The following is a 25,502-nucleotide window of genomic DNA, read 5'->3' on the forward strand; positions in this document are numbered from 1 at the left end:
TGGCTAGGACTTCTAATACTAGGTTTAATAGCAGTGGTGATAGTGGACATCGCTGCTGCGTTCCTCACTTTAGGGGGAAAGCTCTGAGCTTTTCCCCATTGAGAATGATATTCGCTGTAGGTTTTTCATAGATGGCTTTTATGATACTTAGGTATGTACCCTCTAGCCATATACTCTGAGGAGTTTTGATCAAGAAAGGATGCTGTACTTTGTCAAATGCTTTTTCTGTATCTATTGAGAGGATCTTATGATTCTTGTTCTTTCTTTTGTTAATGTATTGTATCACGTTGATTGACTTGTGGATGCTGAACCAACCTTGCAGCCCAGGGATAAATCCCACTTGGTCATGGTGAATAATCCTTTTAATGTACTGTTGGATCCTATTGGCTATTTCATTGGTGAGAATTTTTGCATCCATGTTCATCAAGGATATTGGTCTGTAATTCTCCTTTTTGATGGGGTCTTTGGTTTTGGGATCAAGGTAATGCTGGCCTCATAAAATGAGTTTGGAAGTTTTCCTTCCATTTCTATTTTCTGGAACAGTTTCAGGAGAATAGGTATTAATTCTTTTTAAAATGTTTGGTAGAATTCCCCTGGGAAGCCATCTGGCCCTTGGCTTTTGTTTGTTGGAGATTTTTGATGACTGCTTCAATTTCCTTAGTGGTTATAGGTCTGTTCAGGTTTTCTATTTTCCTGGTTCAATTTTGGTAGTTGATACATCTCTAGGAATGCATCCATTTCTTCCAGGTTATCTAATTTGCTGGCATAGAGTTGCTCATAATATGTTCTTATAATTGTTTGTATTTCTTTGGTGTTGGTTGTGATCTCTCCTCTTTCATTCATGATTTTGTTGATTTGGGTCATTTCTCTTTTCGTTTTGATCAGTCTGGCCAGGGGTTTATCAATCTTGTTAATTCTTGCAAAGAACCAGCTCCTAGTTTCGTGGATCTGTTCTACTGTTCTTTTGGTTTCTATGTCATTGATTTCTGCTCTGATCTTTATTATTTCTCTTCTCCTGCTGGGTTTAGGCTTTATTTGCTGTTTTTTCTCCAGCTCCTTTAGGTGTAGGGTTAGGTTGTGTATTTGAGACCTTTCTTGTTTCTTGAGAAAAGCTTGTATTGCTATATACTTTCCTCTTAGGACTGCCTTTGCTGTATCCCAAAGATTTTGAACAGTTGTGTTTTCATTTTCGTTGGTTTCCATGAATTGTTTTAATTCTTCTTTAATTTCCTGGTTGACCCATTCATTCTTTAGTAGGATGCTCTTTAGCCTCCATGTATTTGAGTTCTTTCCGACTTTCCCCTTGTGATTGAGTTCTAATTTCAAAGCATTGTGGTCTGAAAATATGCAGGGAATAATCCCAGTCTTTTGGTACCGGTTGAGACCTGATTTGTGACCTAGGATGTGATCTATTTTAGAGAATGTTCCATGGGCGCTAGAGAAGAATGTGTATTCCATTGCTTTGGGATGGAATGTTCTGAATATGTCTGTGAAGTCCATTTGGTCCAGTGTTTCATTTAAAGTCTTTATTTCCTTGTTGATCTTTTGCTTAGATGATCTGTCCATTTCAGTGAGGGGGGTGTTAAAGTCCCCCACTATTATTGTATTGTTGTCAATGTGTTTCTTTGCTTCTGTTATTAATTGCCTTATATAATTGGCTTCTCCCACGTTAGGGGCATAGATATTTACAATTGTTAGATCTTCTTGTTGGATAGACCCTTTAAGTAGGATATAGTGTCCTTCTTCATCTCCTATTACAGTCTTTGTTTTCAAATATAATTTGTCTGATATAAGGATTGCCACCCCACCTTTCTTTTGGTGTCCATTAGCACGGTAAATGGTTTTCCACCCCCTCACTTTCAATGTGGGGGTGTCTTTGGGTCTAAAATGAGTCTCTTGCAGACAGCATATCGATGGGTCTTGTTTTTTAATCCAATCTGATAGCCTGTCTCTTTTGATTGGGGTATTTAGCCCATTTACATTCAGGGTAACTATTGAAAGATATGAATTTAGTGCCATTGTATTGCCTGTAAGGTGACTGTTACTGTATATTGTCTGTGTTCCTTTCTGGTCTATGCTGCTTTTAGGCTCTCTCTTTGCTTAGAGGACCCCTTTTAATATTTCTTGTAGGGCTGGTTTCATGTTTGCAAATTCCTTTAGTTTTTGTTTGTCCTGGAAGCTTTTTATCTCTCCTTCTATTTTCAATGACAAGCTACCTGGATATAGTATTCCTGGCTGCATATTTTTCTCGTTTAGTGCTCTGAAGATATCATGCCAGTCCTTTCTGGCTTGCCAGGTCTCTGTGGATAGGTCTGTTGCCAATCTAATGTTTCTACCATTTGTAGGTTACATATCTCTTCCCCCGAGCTGCTTTCAAGATTTTCTCTTTGTCTCTGAGACTCGTAAGTTTTACTATTAGATGTCGGGGTGTTGACCTATTTTTATTGATTTTGAGAGGGGTTCTCTGTGCCCCCTCATTTTGATGCCCATTTCCTTCCCCACATTAGTGAAGTTCTCTGCTATTATTTGCTCCAATATACCTTCTGCCCCTCTCTCTCTCTTTCTTCTTCTTCTGGGATCCCAATTATTCTAATGTTTCATCTTATAGTATCGCTTATCTCTCGAATTCTGCCCCCGTGATCCAGTAGTTGTTTATCTCTCTTTTTCTCACCTTCTTTATTTTCCATCATTTGGTCTTCTATATCGCTGATTCTTTCTTCTGACTCATTTATCCTAGCCGTTAATGCCCCCATTTTTGATTGCACCTTGTTAATAGCCTTTTTGATTTTGACTTGGTTAGATTTTAGTTCCTTTATTTCTCCAAGAAGGGTGTCTCTAATAACTTCCATGCTTTTTTGAAGCCCAGCTAGTATCTTTAAAATCATGATTCTGAACTCTTGTTTGTATTTCTTTGGACATCGTACTAATGTCCATATTGAGTAGGTCCCTGGCAGACGGTACTACCTCTTGTTCTTTTTGCTGAGGTGATTTTTTTCGTCTTGTCATTTTGTCCAGAGGAGAACAGATGAATGAGAGAACAGAATGCTAACAGGTTAACAATGTCTCCAGCAAATATACTCTAAACAAATCAGAAAAGACCTGAAACCAGGGGAAAAGAAAGGGAAAGGAAGAAAAAAGAAAGAGAAAAAATAAAAGAAAAAGAAAGAGATAAAAACAAACAAAAACAGAATATGATCAAATATGATCAGGCTAGTGCATAGATCAGTGCCACACACTAGAGTTTGGGTGTATTTTGGTCTGTTAGAAGAAGGTGCCTCCTAAAATTTTAAGGAAAGAAAGACTTACATATGTACAAAATAAGGGTTGATACAATGAAGGGATGGAAGATGACTGTAAAGATGAAAATTATAAAAGATTTTATAAAAGGAATTGATAAGAAGTTGTTTGATAAAAGGAAGAAGATTTAAAAAAAGAAAAAAAAAAACGGGAGAGAATGTGATCAGGCAAGAGACTAGAACAAAGCCATACCCTAGTGATTTAGGGTATATTTTGATCTGTTAGAAGAAACTGTATCTCAAAATTTTAAAGAGAGAACTTATATATATATATATGCGCCAAAAATAAGGGTAACTACTATGAAGGGATAGAGTATGACTCTAAAAATGAAAAATAAAAACAAATTTTTTAAAAAATGGATTGATAAGATGTTGGTTGAAAAAGGGAAAAAGAAAAATTCAAAAAAAACCGTTAAAAAAATTAACTTTGAAAAACTAAAGAATCATGGTAAAAAAGCCATGAATTCTATGTGTTGTATTCCCCTAGCGCTGGAGTTCTGCCATTCTCATTGATCCGTAAACTTGGTCTTGGCTTGCTGGCTGTTCTTGCTGATCTGGGGGAGGGGCCTGTTGCCGTAGTTCCCAAAAGTCTTTGCCGGAGGCGGAATTGCCCTGCCATTGTGTGTCCGGGCTAAGCAATCTGCTCAGGTTTGCTCTCAGGAGCTTTTGTTCCTGCAAGCTCTCGGTACAGCTTTGGAGGACGAGAGTGAAAATGGTGGCCTCCCAATCTCCGCCTGGAGGAGCCGAGAACTCGGGGCCCCGCTCCTCAGTGCGCCCCCAGAGAAAAGCAGTCAATCATTCCCGTCTCCCTGGTCTCCGGCCGCACTCCGTGCTCACCCGGCCTGTGACCGAGCGTTTCTATGTCTGGCACCCGACCCCGTGTGGAGTCTCCAAACCCAGCAGATCCCTGCGGTGCGCTCCCGCGCCGCTCCTCCCGGGGGAGGAAGGGGAGTGTCCCCGAATCTGCCGCTTGTTGGGTCCCTGCTGGAGGAGCAGTGGCCCGACTGGGCCCCGGATCACAGTTTATGGCCACCCTGAGCTGAGAGCCCGCGCCTCGGCTCCGTCTCTGCAGCCGGCTTCCCCGCTCCAATCCCTGGGAACTCTGCCGCACTCAGGCACCCCGGGTCTTTCTGTGACCCCCGGGTCCTGAGACCACACTGTCCCGCGAGGGTTCCACCCCCCGCTTAGCCACTGGAGCGACGTCCCTCCGCGGAGCCGGCTTCTAAAAGGTCCGATTTTGTGCTCCGCGGCTCTAGCACTTGCCAGAAGCGGCCGACGGAGGCCCCCTCCCCCGCCGTCTATCCTCCCGAATATCGCCTCGGATTCACTTCTCCGCACGTCCTACCTTCCAGAAAGCTTTTCTGTTCAGAGTGTTGTTACTCTTCTTATCTTCGATCTCCTGTTGAGTTCGTAGGTGTTCAGAATGGTTTGATCCCTATTCAGCTGAATTCCTGAGACCAGACGAAATCCAGGTCTCCTACTCCTCCGCCATCTTGCTCCGCCCCCCAAAAACAGAACAACTTTAAATAGTTGTTAAACTGGCTCTACTGTGACATGCTTAAATATTTAAAATTCAAAATCCATTTCATAGCATAATTTTTTCAACTGCAAAAGTGATTATGTTATGGTTATGAGGCTCCAGATGAATATAACAGGGTGAGTTATGAAGAAATGAATTGACTTCTTGGGGATTTTTGCTCCCAAGAATCACAAGGAAGAAAGAAAGGAGTGATTTTCCCCAAGACCAGCAAACTTTAGTGTACTAGAATTTGGGGCTCTCCCTCCCAGGGGATGCAATTTCCTTGGTGTTTGTTTATTTGATTGGAGGGCTAATCCAAATAGGTCTGTTCTGGAGGAAGACCTAGGCTAATTGAGATAAGCACCCTAGACTGTCTGTGAGGATAGCTGGATGCACAAACAGCATTTTGGAGGGGTGGGGTGGACTATAGAGAAGGGAGTCAGGCAGATTTGCTAAGACAAGAAGCCAGAGGGTGGGTCTGGACAATGACCATCAGGAGTGACCAAGAACACATAGGTCACAGTCCTCTCCCTATTTCTCCGGGGTCCTGGTGAGACACAGGGGAAAGGAAAAGAACCATTTGCTATTTGGGTGAGGGGAAATTGGCAGATTGAGATCAGATTTTTGTTGATCTTGGCAGGCAGAAGCTCGGAGCCAGATATGATATGACTTACAAAAATAAGGAAATGTGATTGTTTTATATTTTGAGTACTGAGAAGCAATTCTTTCCTCTTACATCTTTTGTTTTTGTTTTCTGTTCTTGAGCAAAATTCCTTCTACGGGTAGAGTAGTTTTCTTTTATTCCCTTCACCTCATTGCCACGCACCTTGGTTTCCCCAGGGTAGCCACAGCAGCTGGATGCCCTTATGCTGGTCTGGTAGTTCCTAAGTCTGTGTCTCCCACAGTGCTGTACACCACCACCTGGTGAGCACCAGAAATGCATCAGCCCCCAGTCTGAGAATCTAGTGTGCCTACTGCCTAAATGGTTCCATGAGTCTTCTTCCTGTCCTTCAAGAATCTTTTTTTTTTTTAAGATTTTTAAAAATTTATTTACTTAGGGGCACCTGGGTGGCTCAGGTCATGGTCCCGGGATCCTGGGATCGAGCCCCTCATCAGGCTCCCTGCTCAGCGGGAAGCCTGCTTCTCCCTCCCCCATCCCCCCTGCTTGTGTTCCCTCTCTCACTGTGTCCCTCTCTGTGTCAAATAAATAAAATCTTTTTTAAAAAAATTATTTATTTGAGAGAGAGAGAGCATGAGCGGGGGCGGGGGGAGAGGGAGAAGCAGACTCCCCGCCGAGCAGGGAGCCTGATGCGGAACTCGATCCCAGGACCCCAGGATCATGACCTGAGCTGAAGGCAGACCCTTAACTGACTGAACCACCCAGGCGCCCAAGAATCGTTGAATTACCATATGACCCAATAATTCCACTCCCGGGCACACAACCCCCGCAAAATGAAAACATGTTTACACAAAAGCATGGATATGAATGTCCACATATAAGACAAACCTGCATAGAGCTAAACACACACACAAACAAATGAATGCATGGAAAAAAACCACAAAATTTGAATAAGGTCTATGCATCGCATTAACGGCCATTTTCACTACCATTTGGTTGCACTACCATACTTAGTTACTCATAATAGCCCCAAAATGAAAATAACTCAAATATCCACGAACTGATAAATGAATAAACAAAATATGTAATATCCATCTAATGGAGTATTTTTCAGTCATAATAAGGAATGAGATACTGATAACATGCTACAACATTGACAAAACCTGAAAACATTATGCTGAGAGAAACCAGACACAAAAGGACATATTTTATGATTACATTTATATGAATTATTTAGAACAGGCAATCCATAGAGATAGAAGCAGATTAGATGTTACCAGGGGCTAGGAGAACAGAAACTGGGAGTGACTACTAACACACTGGGTTTCTTTTTGAGGTGACAGAAATATTCTGGAATGAATTAGATAGTGGCGATGGTTGGGCAATATCGTGAATATCCTAAAAACCACTGAGTTATACACTAAAAAATGGTGAATTTCATGTTATGTGAATTTAAAAGTTTAAGATTCTAAAGCCGAAAGAAAGAAAGAAAGAGAGAGAGAGAGGGAAGACTCCATTAGCCTTGAGCCCCAGCTACCCCCTTCTTGGTGACACAATCTGACAGCTTGCCCTCCAGCTCCAAGGGTCCGCTGTCTACCCCCCCACAGAGGACTGTACACAGTTGAAGACCCCGCCCCCAGCCACTGTCCTTCCTGGCCCCACAGCAAGGTTCTCAACTCCAGCTCTCCTCTGAGTGATGGTTGCTGGCCAAGTTCGCCAGCCCTGTCTGGACATGCTGATTTGGAGCCCCCGAAGGAACTGCCACCTGCAGCACCCCTGAAGTGTAGACACTGTACCTCAGGAATCCAGCCATTCCTTTCAATTTCCTTTGGCCTGAGAAAACGGGTCTTGGACTCCGTTTTCAGAAAGAAGGATACCTTCTTGAAGTGTGTCAACCTCCAAAATTATGTTAAAGTCCTAACCCCCAGTACCTTACTGGATATAATGTCTTTACAGAGGTCATTATGTTAAAATGAGGTTATTTTAGGGTAGGTGAGTCCTAATCCAATACGACTGGTGTCCTTATAAAAAGGAGAAATTCAGACACGGACACACACAGAGAGAGATGATGTGGAGATACACAGGGAGAAGACTACCACGGAACTGGAGAGATGCATCTGCGAGCCCAGGAACCATGAGACTTGCCAGCAGACACCAGAGTCTGGAAGAGGCAAGGAGGGATCTGCCCCGAGAGCCTTCCAAGAGAGCAGGGCGTGGCCAACACTCCTGGCCTCGAGAACTGGGAGAGTCAATTCGTGTTGTGTGAAGCCACCTGGTTTGGGTACTTTGTTACAGCAGCTCTAGGAAACTTATGTGTGTATAAAAGTACAGGGTTGTTGCAGTGTGGACAGCAGAGATTCCTACATTAAAAAAAAAAAAAAAAGAAAGAAACCATCAGTGCTACTCATAAATGGAACAAACCACAGATAGTTTGGACAAATGGACAACCTGAAGGGATCTTGAGGGGATTACGCTGGGAGGAAAAAAAGCCCACATCTAAAGGTTACAAACTGCTGATTCCATTTATAAGCATTCTTCAAGGGACAAAATCCTAGGGATGGAGCATAGATCGGTGGTTGCCAGGGCTTCGAAAGAGGCTGAGAGAGGAAGGTGACTGTGGCTGTAACAGAGAAGGAGGAAGGATCCTTGCCACGGGTCCTGTGCCCTGTCCTCACAGTGTGGTCACAGACGGATCCGTGTGTGACAGACCTGCACTGAGCTAACTACCCCCGTGAATGCATGCATGGAAAACCGACAAAATCTGCTGAAGGCCTGTGGGTCTTCATGAAGGTCAGTTTCCTGGTTGTGATACTATATTAGAGTGATTCCAGATGTTACCACTGGGGGGAACAGACTGCAGCCCAGAGATGCCTTGTCTTGCCTAACTTCAGTCCTATAACCGGGAATTTCTGACTGTGCACCTGGAGCTTTCTCATTACAGACGGGTCTTTAATAACGTCAGGCTTCACTTGAGATCCCGAGAAAGGAAGGAAAAAACAAAAAACCCCACCCGCAAAAGAGCAAGACGGCAGAGAACTCGTCCGAAGAGAGGCACTAAGGCGCGGAGAGGAGTAACTGTCAGGCCCTTCGCCTTCTCCTCCCTCCCGCGCCCCCTTCAAGGGTCTGACATTTTCTTGGGGAAGAAATTCGCGACTGGATTAAGGCAAAGTGCTGTTGCCAGGGGTGCAGCAGGCGTGAGCAGGTGGCACAGGGGGCAGGACTCCCGACCAGCCACAGAGCGGCGACACCTCCGCGGCCACCCGGGCCGGAGGGACCAGTGGCGCACAGGGCCACTCGCCCGCCAGCCGGGCAGAGCACGGACACTTGGGACGTCGAAGTCCGAGTAACAGGCGGAGACAAGCGCAGGGAAGTGACCCGGCGCCGCAGAAGCAGGTGTGAACGCCCACCCGCCGTGCTCACTGGTAAGAGTTTGCTTCCCGATGGTGCCGACTCCCTCTGCGACGGGACACAGGACCAAATGGACTTACTTCTGGGGTCCCCAGGGCCGAGGAGAGAAGAGGAGGGGGAGGACCCCAGGCCTCTGCAGGAGACGGTCAGGGTCCCCGCTCCGCTCAGCCAGCGGCGCTCCGGGGACGCGGGTGGCTGCGCTGGGGGCACGGCGGCGGCCGGGGCTTTTTCGAGAGGAGGGGGTGGGAATGCTGAGTCACGGATCTGTCACTGCTTCTCACCTCTCCCCAGCCCTCCGGGGGCTAAAGCAAAAGCGAAAGCGAATGCGACTCGCGGGACAGCAAGTCCCGGGAGCTGCGCCCGCCACCTCCTCCGGCACTGTCGGGCATCTGCCCGCGCGGCCGGCGGGGCGTCCGGGCCGCTGCGAGCCCAGGGCCCGGCTCGGGCCATGGCCGGGTGGCGGCTGTCTGGCTGCAGGGTCAGCGCCCTCCCCGCGCTACTGTCGCTGCTGCAGCTGCTGCTGACTCTCGGGCCGGCGACGCCGGGTAGGGAGAGGCGTGCGTCCCTGGCGCGGCAGGGGGGCGCGGCGTGACGGGGGGCGGCCGGGGCGCCCCACCTACCGCGGCCGCGACTCGGCGCCCAGGAAAGGGCGCTGCGCCCGCGCTCGGGGACACGTGGAAGCAGCGGTGGGGAGCGCAGCGCCAGGAGCCGACCCACCGCAGCTTGCGGGGTCCCCCAGGGAAGGGAGACGTGTGGCCAGGCTTTGGGTTCCACGTCTTCGCGGTGTCCGAGGCGAAGGGAAGGTGCGGGGTTTGCAGTGGGGGTTCCGGGTGGGAGTTTCCCAGCAGTTGAGAGAAATGCGTGCAGGCGGTTCTGCGAGCCCCACGAGGAAAGCTGTGCAGACGCTGCACCGCGTGCAGTGCCCACAGGGGAAGGAAAGCGACCTGCTCTCTACCCTCAAACCAAAGAGAATAATACGAATGGGTGGCGGCGGGATGGGGTAGAGACTGCGTCTCTGAGGAGAAAAAACGTGTTGGGCAGGTTGCACTCGCGAGGGACCTGGAAACCACTCCAACTTCTTCAGCAGCAGGAAACCGTGGAAGGGCGTGGAAGGGCGCGGGAGTGGTGGGGCTGTCAGGCAAAGGGGGAAGAAATAAAGCCAGTGGTGGCTCGGTGTATTCCAGATGAACGTCGCATAATGTAATCTACGCAGGAAGAACCGAATGAGTGACTCATAGGTTTTCATTCCGGGGAGCTAGAGAGGAGGGAGGAGAAAGGGTAGATGGTCTGGCTTTATCCTTGTGGGCGCTTCTTACAGTCAGGGAGCAATCTGAGGGTCCGAGGAAAGCCAGGAACCCTCTCCCCAGAAAAATGCGTGAATGCACATGCATCTAGTTTCGGGGCCCGGGACCCACTAAAGCCCACTCATAGATTCTCCAAGAGTTAGTTAACCCCATGATCTCTCTCTCTCTCTCTCTCTCTCTCTCTCTCTCTCTCTCTCTCTCTCGTGTGTGTGTGTGTGTGTGTGTGTGTGTGTGTGTGTTTTAAGGCAGGACTCCCAATAGTTTACATCCAGTCGGGCCAATCTATCTACCGAGTACTTGATCAGAGGTACCCATCCACAGTAGCTGCTTGCTGGCTTGGTGTGAACCCTGTAGCTCTGCAGGGTTTCATGAAGTTTTATTTTCTTGAGACTATGGCTTCCCCCCCACCCCATCTGAGAATCTGACTTATGTTGGTGACCTGGTCGTTCCTCTCATCTCCCTAGCCAGTGGGCCCAGTAGCTAGACGACTGGGGCAACTTGACCAGCACAGTGTGAAAGTGAGATGCAGCTTTAGTCAGAGCCCAGCAAGTGCAGAGAACTCTGCAGGCAAGACCTCCAAAGCTCACCGCCCACAGTCTTGTTTTTGACCTCACAAAGGTACTGCTACTATTCTGCAGCTCCTGGTGTTTCTCAGTGTTTCTTGAACAGGTTTAGTGAGAGACAATAGATAATAAACTTCATACATTTAATTACATGATTTGATACGTTTAGAGGTAAATGTATACACTCATGAAACCATCACGATCATGAAGGTAAATATAATCATCACTACCAAAATTTCCTCTTGTCCTGAGTAACGCTTATCTCCCACCCAGCCCTATCCCCCAGGCCACTACCGTGGGATTTCAGTCACTTTTGACTTGCTGTCATTTCTAGAATGTTATATAAATGAAGTCATACAAAATGTACTCTTTCTTGTCTGGCTACTTTCAGTCATAGTAATTGCTCTGAGAATTCTGCCTCCATCTTGTAATCTGTATCAATAGTTCATTCCTTTTTATTGCTGAGAAGTATTTCATTGCATGGGTATCACACCATTTTGTTCATCCAACTCGGTTGTTACTGGACGTCTGGGTTGTTTCTGGTTTGGGGCTGTTACACTTAAAGCTGTTATGAACATTCACATGTCAGTTTTGTGTGGACACAGGCTTCCATTTCTTTTGGGTAGAGACAGTGGGAGCAGAATGGCTGAATCATATGACATGTGTGTGTTTAATTTTTACATTCTCACCAGTGGTGTGTGAGTTCCAATGCCTTCACATCCTTGTCAGCACTTGGTAGGGCCAGTCTTTCTTTTTTTTTCCTTGAAAATTTTTTTCCAGCTTTATTGAGATATAATTGACATATAACATTGTGTAAGCTTAAGGTGTACAACATGATGATTTAGTATATGTACATATTGTGAAATGACTGATTGCCACAATAAGGTTAACACATTCATCACCTCATATATTTACCAATCTGTGTGTGTGTGTGTGTGTGTGTGTGTGTGTGTGTGTGTGTGTGGTTGGTCAATCTCTTTATTTGTACCCATTCTAATAGGTGTGTAATGGACTCTTGTATTTTCTTCTCATAGTTTTTAATTTGCATTTTCCTAATAACCAGTGATGTTGAGCATCTTTTCATGTGCTTATTTGCCATCAAATACTCTTCTTTGCTAAAGCGTCTGGTTCCACCTTTTGCCCTTTTAAAAACTGAGCTGTTGAATTATTGAGTTTCAAGAGTTCTTTATATATTTGGGATACAAGACCTTTATCAGATACAATGTGCAAATATTTTCTCAGAGTCTGTGGCTTGTCTTTTCATTCTCTTAACAGTGTCTGATGAAGAAGAGAAAATTTTAACTTTAAGTTCAGTTTATTTCTTTTATGTATTACGGTTTCAGTGTCATCTCTAAGAAATCTTTGCCTAACTCAAGGTCACAAAGGTTTTCTTCTAGATGTTTTATAGCTTTAAGATTTTACATTTCTGTCTGTGAATCATTTTGAATTAATTTTTTATATAATATAAAGTGTGGATTGAAAGTTCCATGTTGGCTTGGTTTCAGGGTTTTTTGCATATGGATATCCAATTGTCCCAGCACTATTTGTTGAAAAGATGATCTCAGCGGAATTGCTCTTACACCTATTTTGAACATCAGATGTTCATATAAGTGTTGGTCACCGTAGACAAAACATCAGTCCATGAAAACCAATTATATTTCTATCCATTATCAATGAGCAATTGGTTGAAACTTAAAAATATATGCAACTTTTGCAATAGCATCAAAAAGTATGAACCACTTATGGATAAATCTGACAAAAGATGAGAAAGACCTGTACACTAAAAACCACAAACCACTGCTGAGAGAAATTAAAGCAGACCGAAACAAATGGAGACATATACAATGCTCATGGGCTGGACAAATCAGTATTGCTAAGGTAACCATATTCCGCCCCCAAGTCCAAATTCCACAAGCTTTCTTGCAAAAATTAACAAACTGATTCCAAAATTCTCATGGAAATGCATAAGACCCAGTATAGCCAAAACAACTTTGAAAAACAACTTTCTCTAAGTTGGAGAAGTAACATTCTGATTTTAAGAATTTTAAGGTTACAGTAATCAAGACAATGTAGTATTAGGGTAAAGATGACCAGAGGGCTAACAGAAGAGCCTGCACCTAATGTTTTTAAATGAGCTTGGAAGGGAAGTGGATACAAATTATTAAATTTGCTACTTGGTGCTATGATCCTGATCAGAAATTATAGAGAGAAGCCCATTCCTTATCACCAGTGAAACAAATAATATAGTTTCAGATATGTTTCTGCTAGTTTGCCATACTAACAGATGCAGCAAATTGCTGTTATCTGTCCTCAGTCAAAAGGCATTTTAGGAGGGGAAACCCGTCATCTTGGGCAAGAAGTAATTTACTTCTTAAAGATCCTCACAACCTGAAAGGCTGCAGATGATTTGCCAAAGGCAGCTAAAGATGAGGATTTGTTTGAAGATAAATATATCTCACCAACTTGAGTTCTGTTGTACAGGTATTAGCGTGCTTTGGGGTTTTACAACTTTTGTGTCTTTAAACATTTTTAAAACCATTTTTCAGAATTCTGGGCAGTTTTGCCCAAACCTTTCATTTTCTATTTCAGATCAATTTTATCTAGTTATTATTGTTTTGTGCTGCTACTCATAGCAAAAAAAGTCGTAAAAACTTAAATGCACAAAATATGGGATTTATTGAACTCAACCTAGATGTTCAACAGTGGAGGACTGCATAAATTAAATGCAGTTCTTTCAAATAATATGCATCATATTATTCAGTTTTTACTAGAAGATCTAGAAGTAGCTATCACTGAGTAGGGAGACACCATGGGTTGTATGCGTGTGCGCGCGCGTGCGCACGTGTGTGTGTGTGTGTGTAATTGTCTGCCTTTTCTTATTTTTCGGTCATAATTTAAATTGGCTTTGTAAAAAGAAAATAAAACTACAAAAGAAGTAGCTCAAAAAAAGTTATAGAATTTGGGTTTTTTTTTCAGAACCATTTTTATCTAATTACAGCAGATCTTGTTTGGCAATGTTTTCATGACTTTATAAATTTTGCAAATTGGAACCAATTTAGGGTTCTAGAACTATAAAGTCACCATATATAGCATTTGTGCATACATTTTACATTTTATAATATTTTACAATTTGTTTACAGTTTGGTGACTTATTGCTAGAGCTGTGTGTAGGCTGGATATTTAGGTTGTTTCAAAATGTTTGATGTTCTAAAAAGCACACAGTAGGAACAACTGGATGAAAATAAGCTATAGAGAACAAAAAGGGCAAGGGAAAACTCAAAGTCTAAAAAAAGGTGGCAGAAATGCTTCTGGGGATATTCTTTTTCAATCAAATCATCACTTCAACTAACTTGTTTTGGGCTAAAGCACTTTTGCCAAATTGATTTTACTAAATAGTGTGTAACTACATAAATAAATGTATAAAATCCCCTAGTGTATATACTCAGAGTCATATCCCTGCTACTCATTATGCATGGTTGATGTTATTTGAATGTTTTCTACTAGGAAAGACTTGATTTTCTTCTGAGCAGTAGGGAGCCACTGAAGGTCTCTGGGCAGGAGGGACATTACTGGACCAGCATGGTGGAAAGGTTACTCTTGTAAAGAATGTGAAGAGTAAACTGTAGGCAAAAGGGTCTGGAGGCAGGCAGCCAAGCTGGAGACTTTTGCAACAGTTCCTGTAAATGGTGATGAAATCTTGAACTGAGACAGTCTCAATAAGGAAGAGAGGAGGGGGCAGATTTCCTCTTGAGTCTTACAAGCATAGAGTGTATTTCACTCTTTCCCTTTTGTTTGCTCTTCAGCTTACAGCCACTCAACTGTTCCAAGCCCTTATAAAACAATACTTAAAGACCCCAACCAAGATGAATTCATCTACCACACAAAATGGGGGCTGGGAATTTCAGTTAGGGAGCCTGAGAGATAAAGAACAGAATTGATGAGTTAAAGATAATGACCTGGGTAGAGCGCGTATTTACAGTGAATGCCAAAGGAAATGAACGTGTTGGCTTGGTTGGCATTTCAGGTAGAAAAATAATGAAGGAAAGTGGATTGCTGTGATCCCAGAGGCCTTTATGTTTTCGATGCATCAGTGTCACGGTGAGCTTCTTGAAGGGGAAATTACACCTGATACTTCCTACCACACTTAGCATGCTGTAGACATATATATGGTAGAATAAGAGAAAAAAAATATTGAAATGGATTCTGACTCTCCTCAAAGAATGGGAGGGGCATGCTAACACGATACCTTTTGAACTCTGGATATGAGAGTAGGCCAAGGATACTTACTATATTAGACTGTGTAAGGTGATCTGATAAAGAAGTCTGATTCACAAGTTCTGCAAAGCAGAGAAAGGTGTGGCCCTACACACTATTTTGGTGACTTCATTTATGATCACTAGGACTTGTATATGGGTTTGTTTGTTTGTTTTGGCTACTTAAGAGTTTCTAAAATCCCGGAACCTTAGGTTTACAACTATTTACATTATTTCATCCATTCCTCTCTGTATATTCATAAGCCACTAACCCCAGAAGGTACCTATCACATACCAGGCTTAGCACTGTGGGAGTACCAGAGAACTTTGAGATATATTCACCACCTCCAAAGAGCTCACAATACTGTAAATAAGACAACACTTGCTTATGTGGAATATCTAAGGAATAATGTTATGAGAAAATATATAGAGAAGTTATAATTGAAGTGTCAAAAGATGTGATTGGGGTCTCTAGGAAGAAGCGTTATTGATACAAATGTATTATCTCCAGCGTCCTTATGAGAGAGTCCAGCTTTGTGGCGTAAATAATGGGCCATCAGGTGGCTGATAGGGCTGGCTTTAGTACATTGATATCCTTGTGCATTCAAGTATCAATTATTATCTTTCTTTGAGGTCTGTTCACAATCTACTTAGACCACTAGTAGATTTCCTTTTCCAGCAGAATGACAGAGTAGATATTCTGAAAAATCCTCTTGCTACAAAACACCCAGAAATGATGAATAATATAGAGCAAATATCTATTAAAATCTAGACCCAATAAAATACATATCAACTATTTAAAGCAAAAAAATAATCTATTTTGGTGTTTATAATATACGTAGAAGCAAAATGTATGACAACAATAGCACAAAGGCTGTGAGAAGAGAAATGGAAGGACAGTGCTTAAGGTTCTTATACTGTATATGTGAAGCGGTATAATGTCACTTGAAGGTGAACTGAGATGAGGTAAAGACATTTACCATGAGCCCTAAAGCAGCCACCAAAATCATACAATCAAAAGAATTATAGTTAGTAAGCCAACAAAGTGTATAAAATGAAATCATGAAATATACTCAATCTCATGACATGATTATCTCCATAGAAAATCCTACGAATCCACAAAAATGCTCTTAGAATAAGTGAGTTTGGCAAAATTGCAGAATACACAATTAACTTACAAATATCAATATATAAAATACTAGCAACAAGCAGTTAGAAATTGAAAAAATTGGAAAAATTTGAAAAAACACCATTTGTGTTGACATAAAGAAAGGAAATATTTAGGAATACATCTGACAAAAAAAGTACAAAATCAGTAACCAAAAATGATAAAACATTTCTCAGATAAATTACTGAAGATTTGAATAAATTGAGAGAGATACTGTGTTTATGGATATTGAGAAGATTCAATATTATTAAGATGTCACTTCTTCCCCAACTTGATCTGTAGATTTAATGCAATTTCAATCAAACTTTCAACAGGATTTTTTTTTTTTTGGTAGAAACTGATATACTGATTCTAAAATTCAGTAAAGGACCAAACTCAACTTTGGAATTGATTACCAAAGATTTATTAGAAAGCTACCATAACCAAGACAGTGCGGTATTCTGTCAAGATTAACAAGTAGACAAATATATCAATGGAACAGGATAGCAGGTTCAGAAATCAACCCACTCATACTTGGTCCTGGCTCAGGATCCTATACCAATACCACTGGAGGTCCACTACTATGGGATAAGGGGAAAGAAGCTTTTTCCTACACAAAACCTGTAAAGATACAGGGGAGAAGTTGACTGCAAGGAAGTAAGATGCAATATAACTGAAAGCTCCAACCCCGAGAGGCAGACACACAGGGCCTGCCGAAGACTGGCAAAATTAGGACAACAGAAAACTTCTCCTGACTCCAGGCAAGCAAGCACCAAGTAACAAGCACAGCAGTCAACCGCAGAGGGTGTGGTGGGCAAGAGTGTGGAGATTTCCTCTCGGGGTTTAGATACATAGAGAAGGACTGAAAGATGAGGGTGGATTAGGAACACAGAAAAACCCTCTGGCCCTCCAGCACCCACCCTAAGCACAAGATAACACCAGAGGAATCTGGAGCCAGTGGTGTTCTGAAGGCAAACTTAGCACAACAAAATCCAAACCCAATTCAACAACTGACTAGACCGACTCAATTCCCCCACTCTGTCAGTCTAGCCAGAGAAGTTTTCAGGCATAAATAGTATTTTACCTCAGTTCTACACACATAGTCCAGCATTCAGTCAAAAATTATGTGACACACAAAAACACACCACCACCACAATCCCATTATCAAGGGACAAAACAATAAGCAAGATTCAGAGATGACCCCAAAAATCAGAACTATGAGACTGCAAGTTAAAATAAATATCACTAACCTGTTAAAGGCTCTGGTGGAAAGGATGGATGGTATTTCTGAACAAATGGGGAATTTCAGCTGAGAGGTGGAAACCATAAGAAAGTGTCAAATGGAAATGTTAGAAATGAAAAAGAAACCAAACAAACCGTAATAGAGATGAAGAAAGGTTTCCACAGGCTTATCAAAACACTTGGTGCAGCCAAGGAAAGAATCAATAAACTTGATTATAGGTCAGTAGAAATTACTCTAATAGAAACACAAAGAGAAAAAGTGAGAGAGAAAATAATGTGAGACAAAGTATCCAAGAGCTATAGGACAACAGAAAATGGTCTACTATATGTGTAACCAGAATTCCAGAAACAAAAGAGAATGGAGCAGAAGAAATATTTGAAGAGATAATAGTTGAGAATGTCCCCAAATTTATAAAAGATATTAAGTCACAGATCCAGGAAGCTCAGAGGACATCAAACAGGATAAATGTCCACCCCTCTCCCATCCAAAACACCCCCACATCTAAACACATTGTATTCAAACCACTGAAAAGCAAAGATGAAGAAAAACTGTGATAAAGTGGACAAAGATATATTACACACAGAAGAATGAAGATAAGAATTAGAGCAGACTTCTTACCAGAAAGTATTCAAGCCATAAGAAAATGGATCATCTTTAAAATGCTAAAACAAAACAAAACAAAACAAACCTGTCAAGCCAGAATTCTATAATGAGGATAACCAGTTATCTTTCAAAAACTGAAAGCAAAATAAAGACTCTCTGACAAACAAAAAGTGAAAGGATTAATCACCAGCAGACTTAGGCTTTCAGAAACATTTAAAAAAAATTCTTTAGGCAAAAGGAATGTAATCCTAAACAGAAACTTGGATCTCTAAAAAGAAAAGCTCTGGAAATAGTTAAAATGGAAGTAAATAAAATATATTTGTTCTTTTAAATCACTCTAAAAATATTTGACTGTCTAAAGCAAAAATAGCGAAGTATTGTGTTTATAGAATATGTAAAAGTAAAATGTATGACAGCAAAAAAATGGGAGGGAGAAATTATAAGTATGCATTGGTAGAGTTCTTAACTATATGTGAGGTGCTGTAATATTATTTGAAGGTAGCCTTTGATAAAATAAAGATGTATACTGTGTACTTTAGTGAAACCACTAAAAATAATTTAAAGAGGTACATAAAATAAGCCAATGGTGAAGATAAAGTGGGATAATAAATAATAGTCAATCCAAAAACAGTCAGGAAAGAGGAAAAATGAACAATGATCAGATGGAACAAATAGAAAATAGCAAAATGATAGGCTTAAATCCAGCCACATCAATAATTACATTAAATACAAGTGATCTAACCAGACCAATTAAAAAATAGAGATTCTTCAATTAAATTAAAAAAATAAAAAAGCTCCACTATATGCTGACTACAAAATAACAACTCTGAATATACAGGCAAAGATAGGTCCAAAGAAAAAGGATGGGAAAAGATATACTGTGCAAACAATAATCAGAAGAAATCTGGAGTATTTGTATTAATAGCAAACAAAGTGACATCATAAGGAATATTACCAGGGATAAAGAGGGACATTACATAATAAAAGGGTTAATTCACCAAGAAGACATAGAAATCCTAATTGTGTTTGCACCTATACAATGTAGCTTCAAAATCCATAAGGCAAATCTGATAGAATTGAAGGAAGTGAAATACAAATCCAGGATTATAGTTAGAGACTTTAACACTATTCCTTCAGTAATAAAAAAAAAAACTAATAGAGAAAAAAAAAAAAAACCACCAGTAAATATATAGAAGATCAAAACTTTAATCTAAGTGGCATTTACAGAAGACCCCTATGACACATTCTTTTCAAATACATGTGGAATATTCACCAAGAGAGACCATATACTGTGGGCCATAAAGCAAACCTCAACAAATTCCAAATCACTGAAATTACATAGAATATGTAATGGAATTAAATTAGAATGCCTTAACAGAAAAATATCTGGAAAATCCTCAGGTATGTCAAAATTCAACAAAACACTTATAAATAACCTGTGGGAAAATAGAAAATATTTTTAGTTGAAAATGATAATAAAATACATTTAAATAAGTTACAATTTGTGGAACTCAGTTAAAAGATATCTTAGAAAGAAATTAATCATATTAAGTGCTTGTATTAGAAAAGAAGAAAAGTCTCAAGTCAGTGATCTAAGCTTCTACCTGAAGAAACCAGACAACAATGAACAAATTAACCTTAAGCAGAAGGAAGGAAATGATAATGATAAAAGCAGAAATCAATGAAATTGAATGCAGAAAAACAAAAGATAATATCAATTAAACTAAAGGCTGGTTATTTCAACAGATCAATAACAGTGTAAATCGCTAGCCAGACTGATCAAGAAGAAAAATGAATAAACATGAACTACATTGGGAATGAAACATTGTGAAGGAAAAGGAACATCACTGCAGGTTCTACAAATATCAGATGGGTCATAAAGTTTTATTTTGAATAACTTTATGGCTGTAAATATGACAACTTAGGTAAAATGGACAAAGTCATTGAAACTCAAATATGAAAGCCCATTAGGAATAACCTGAGTTGTCTTATATCTTAGAGAGTTAAAGTTGTAGTTTAAAACAACTCCAACAAAAAATTCCAGGCCCAGATGGCTTCACTGTCTAATTCTAAAAAAAAAAAAAAAAATCAACAAAGTCATGCAAATTTGAGCGATGGCTAAATCCTCAACAACAGCAGTGGAATATGGAAGGAAAGTATAACTACCTGCTAATGCAGAATTCTATGCTGCACAAAACTGTCATTTAAGAAAGATAGTGAAATAAAGACTCAAAGGAAGAGAAAATAATAACAGGTAATGGCATTAAAGCATCTCTAAGGTTCTTGTATTGCTGGGGAGAAGGCTGTGGCTATCAGTTAACTTCTCCACGTTATCAAGGATGCATGTTAAAGAGGTAGTATAATCGCCACATAGAGATAGGTCGCTTAACATGGAATGGTAACAATTCTAAAGCACAGCCTCAAAATATATGAGTCAAAAATGATCAGAACTATTATAATATATATATAATTATATATTAACAAGTATACAATCATAATGGAAATTTTTAACATACCTCTCTAAGTATTTGATGAATCAAATGTGCAAATAAATCAGTAAGAATACAAAAGTTGTGAAAACAATTAACAAGCTTGATCAAATTGTCTAACAACTGAATAACACAGATTCATTTCAAACACACAGAGAACATTTATAAAAACTGACTATGTGTTGCCAGGCCATAAAATCAGCCTCGATACATTTCAAATGATAGTTATCATATAGACCAACTTCTCTGACCACAAGGAATACAAGTCAGAAAAAAAAAATAACTAGAAAATTAACTGGGACAAAGCAAAACAAAAGCATGAAACACCATCTTCTGGAAACCTAGAGCAGTGAGTACCTACGTTAGAAAATAAGGAAAGCCACACATTATGAGCTAAGCATCCAACTACAGATATTATTAAAAAATACAATAGGGGTCGTGCCTGAGTGGCTCAGTTAGTAAGCGTCTGCCTTTGTCTCAGGTCATGATCCCAGAGTCCTGGGATCAAATCCTGCACTGGGCTCCTTGCTCAGTGGGAAGTCTGCTTCTCTCTCTCCCTCTGCCCCTCCTCCCCCACACTCGTGCTCTTTCTCTCTCTGTGTCAAATAAATAAATAAAATCTTTTTAAAAAAAGCAGAATAGGTCCAATAGAAGTAGGAGCAAAAAAATAAGGATAAAAACAGATATAAATAATACTGAAAACAGATGTACATTAGAGAGATGCAACAAATCCAAAAGTTGGTTCTTTGAAAAATCTACTAAAATGAACAAACCTCTAGGAGAATTAATCGAGAATAAAAGAGAATGCATAAACAAACAATATTAGGCATGTAAAAGAGGATATAAATAAAACATTTAAAATACTTTCATACTAATAAGTTTGAAAGTATAGATGACAAATCCTTATTTAAAAACAAACAAACAATTTACTGGGATGCCTGGGTGGTTAAGTGTCCAACTCTTGATTTCCACTCAGGTCATGATCAAATCTGCATTGGGCTCCACACCCAGCATGGAGCCTGCTTAAGATTCTCTTTCCCTCTCCCTCTGCCCCCCCCCAAAAATAAACAAACAAACAAAAAACAATTTACCAAAACTAACTCAAGAAGAAATAGCATAGATAAACTTGAAGATTCCCTTTCAAAACAGGAACAAGACAAAGTTTCACACTATAACCCCTCCTCTTCAACAAGAAGTCCCAACCAATATAGCAAGACAAAATAAACAAACATTATATATATTGGAAAAGAACTTTTCAAGCTCTCATTATTCTCAGACATATGATTGTTATTCTATCATAATAATTTGCAGATAAATTATTAAGGATTGAGCTAGATTGCTAAATTAAAAGTCAATATTCAAGAATCAATATTCTTTCTTTGTACCTGCAAAAAGCATTTCGATAATATATATTTTTTAAAAGATGACATTTACAAAGCACACCTTCCTGCCCCAAATTAATTACCTAGGAATAAATCAACAGATACATCACTCCCTTATGTAGAAAATCATAAATCTTTTTGAAAGAAACCTAAATAAGTAGAAAGATAAACAAAAAGAAACCCATACCAAGAACAACTGCAGAGCACCAAAACAGAGACGATCTTAAGTATCCTGAGAGAAAAGACAAATTGCTAATAAATTACTAACAAAGAAACAAGAATTAGACACACAGTGGGCTTTTTAGTAAAACACCAACATTAAAAGCTACAAAGTAGCAAAGTGCTGAGGACAAAAACCATCTGTGTAGAACTGTATACCCAAAGAAACATTTATTCAAAACAGTAGGGTGAAGTAGGATTCTGGGAAGATGGTAGAGTAGGAAGTATCAAGACTCTGTTTACTCACCTAGACAATAGTTGCATTGGCAGAATCTGTCTGATAGAACTATTTTGGAACTCTGGAATATATTGAAAGTTTGCAACTTCCAGGGGAGATTTGGAAGGTAAACCGTGGTCAGTTTCAGCTCCTTACACCCATGGGCCACCTGCAGCCACATGGCAGGCAGCTGTGCGTGTGTTCCTGGAGAAGCCTGCACACAGCTTGCAGGAGCCAGGGTAGGGCAAAAAGGACCCTGTCCTATAAATACCAGGGATCTATGCTGTATTGCTGATGGGTGCTTCTGATCACAGATGTGCTGCCAAAGAGGTGGGAAGCCATTTTGCTGCAACTCTCCCTGTTGCTGCAAGCCCCTCCCAAACCAGTTGAAGTGACTTCCAGGGGAATTTAGAGAGCCAGCACCCTCCCCAGCGCCCCCATTCTTTTTTCCTATCCCCTCCTTTTGGGAGCCAGACATTAAAGACTAAGACATTCATAAACAACTGCATATTCAGGGAAAAATAGAAAGTGACCATGCAAGCTCAGAGAAAAGTTTAGAAAGGACCTGAGAAGACCTTAAGATTACAACTCAGGCTGACCCCTGGCACAGTGACAGCCTGCAACAATCAAAAAAATAAACAAATAAATAACAGCAAACCCTGAGATATGGGCAAAACTGGTTTCCAGAGTTACCACACTATTAGATTCAAATGCTCAGTTTTCAATTAAAAAAAAAATCACAAGTCATAGAAAGAAACAGGAAAGTATGACCCAGTCAAAACAAAGAAAGAAATCAACAGAAATTGTCCCTGAAAAAGACCAGATGGCAGATATACTAGACCTTAAAGACTTAAAACACCTGTCTTAAAGATCCTCAAAGAGCTAAAGGAAGATGTGGAGAAAGTCAAGGAAAATGATGTATGAACAAAATGGAAATATTAATAAAGAAAGGGAAAACCTAACAAGAAACCAAAAACAAATTCTGGAGCTGAAAAGTACAATAACTCAAATGACAATTTCACTAGAGAGATTCAAAGGCAGATTTGAAGAGGTAGAAGAAAGAATTAACAAATATGAAGATGGAAACCACAGAAATGATCAAGTCTGAGAAACAGAAAGAAAAAAACTGAAAAAAGGTAAACAGAGCCTAAGAGGACTATGGGACACCATCAAGAGACCAACATTGTGTGAGTCATAAAAGAAGAAGTAAGACAGATAGGAGCAGAGAGAATATTTGAAGAAATAAAGGTGGTAAATTTCCCAAAATTGATAGAAGACATGAATACAAACCTCCAAGAAACTCAATTAACTTCAAGTGAGATGAACTCAGAGACCTTCACCAAGACACAATAGAATCAAACTTTCAGAAGCCAGAGCCAAAGAGAGAATCTTGAAAGCAGCAAGAGAGAAGCAAATCATCATATACAAGGAATTCCCCAGTAAGATTATCAGTATATTTCTCATCAGAAACTTTGGAGGCCAGAAGGCAGCAGGCCAATATATTCACAGTGCTAAAAGAAAAGAACTGCCAACTGAGAATCCTATATCCAGAAAAACTGTCCTTCAAAAGTCAGGGAGAAATTAGGACATTCTCAGATAAGCAAAAGCTGAGGGAGTCCACTACCACTGAACCTGACCTACAGTATATGCTCAGAGTCCTGAAAGGCAAAACAGAAGGATACTAGCACATAGCTTGAAGCGGAATGGAGAAATAAAAATCTCAATAGAGGTAAATTCATGGGCAATTATTGAAGCTGGTATTACTGAACAATGGTTTGTAACTGTAATTTTTGTTTTCTATATGATTTAAGAGACTAATATATTTAAAGAAAAAAATTAGCATAAAAGGTAACATTAGTGTAAGTTTGGTTTGTAACTCCAAATCTTGTTTTCTACATAATTTAAAAGACTAATGCATTTTGAAGAATTATTAGCTTATGTTTTGGGGCACACAATGTATAAAGATGTGATTTTGTGACAGAGCTATACATGAGCAGAATTTTTATGTCATTGAAGTTAAGTTGGTGTGAATCCAAATTAGAGCATGATAACTTTAGGATGTTAAATGTAATCCCCATGGTAACCACAGATAAAATAGCTATTGAATATACATAGAAGAAATTAAGAAATTTAAACATTTCATGACATCAAACTGACTAAACACACACACAAAAAGATAGTAATGCAGAAAATGAGGGGCAAAAAAAGCTCTAAGGCACGTAGAAAACAAAGAGCAAAATGACAGAAGTAAGTCCCTCCTTATCAGTAATTACTTTAAATGTAAATGGATTAAACTCTTTAATGGAAAAACAGAGACTGGCAAAGACACACACACACACACACACACACACACACACACACACACACATTGATCTGATTATATGCTGTCTATAAGAGACAAACTGAAGATCCTAAGACAAAAATAGATTAAAAGTGAAAAGATGCAAAATAGATATTCCATGAAAATAGTAACCAAAAGAGAGTAGGGATGGCTATACTAACTAATTTCAGACAAAACAGACTTTAAATCAATAAAGTTTAGAGACAAAAAACGACATTATATATATATTTGATATAGCAAGAAGATATAACATTTATAAACATTTATATATCTAATAACTGACCACCAAAATATATATTCTTCTTAATCCATGGGACATTTTCCAGGATGGACCATATGTTAGGCTACACATTAAGTCTCAATAGATTTAAAAAGACATACAAAGTATCTAATCTGATCACAGCAGGATGAAGTTAGAAGTCAATAACAGAAGGAAAACTAGGAAATTACAAAACTGGGGAGAAGAGCAAGATGGCGGAGGAGGAGGAGACCTAAATTTCTCCTGGTCCCAGGAATTCAGCTAGATAGTTAATCAAATCACTCAGAACACCTACAAACTCAATAGGAGAGCGAAGAAAAGAATAGCAGCAACTCCCTGAACAAAAAAGCAACCACTCTCTGGAAGGTAGGAAGTGTGTGCAGAGAAGTGAATCCGAGGCGATATTTGGGAAGATACACGGCAGGGGAGGGGGCCTCCATCAGCCGCTACCGGCAAGTGATAGAGCAGCGGAGCACAAAATCGGAACTTTTAGAAGTCTGCTCCACTGAGGGATGTTGCTCCAATGGCTAAGCGGGGGGTGGAACACTCGATAGGACAGTGTGGTCTCAGGACCCTGGGGGTCACAGGAAGACCGAGGTGCCTGAGTGCAGCAGAGCTCCCAGGTATTGGAGCAGGGAAG

General features: G+C 40.4%; 1 protein-coding gene across 10 annotated transcripts in view; it reads left to right on the forward strand.

Annotated features, from left to right (window-relative positions):
- Positions 1-9,188: 9,188 nt before the first annotated feature.
- IL15RA (interleukin 15 receptor subunit alpha) overlaps positions 9,189-25,502 on the forward strand; it is a 66,235-nt gene continuing 49,921 nt past the window's right edge. For all 10 annotated transcript variants that reach the window (XR_003611023.2, XR_003611025.2, XR_003611026.2 and 7 more), the window contains exon 1: positions 9,189-9,387. Coding sequence is in view for 7 of the 10 variants with exons in the window: in XM_028114613.2 (XP_027970414.1) it covers positions 9,291-9,387 (97 nt within the window). In the remaining 3 variants the exon portion in view is untranslated. The remainder of the gene's footprint in view (positions 9,388-25,502) is intronic.

This window comes from Eumetopias jubatus, unplaced genomic scaffold (genome assembly GCF_037043125.1).
Source record: "Eumetopias jubatus isolate StellerSeaLion01/CBP00866 unplaced genomic scaffold, mEumJub1_p1.0 scaffold_8, whole genome shotgun sequence".
NCBI classification, from domain to species: domain Eukaryota; kingdom Metazoa; phylum Chordata; class Mammalia; order Carnivora; family Otariidae; genus Eumetopias; species Eumetopias jubatus.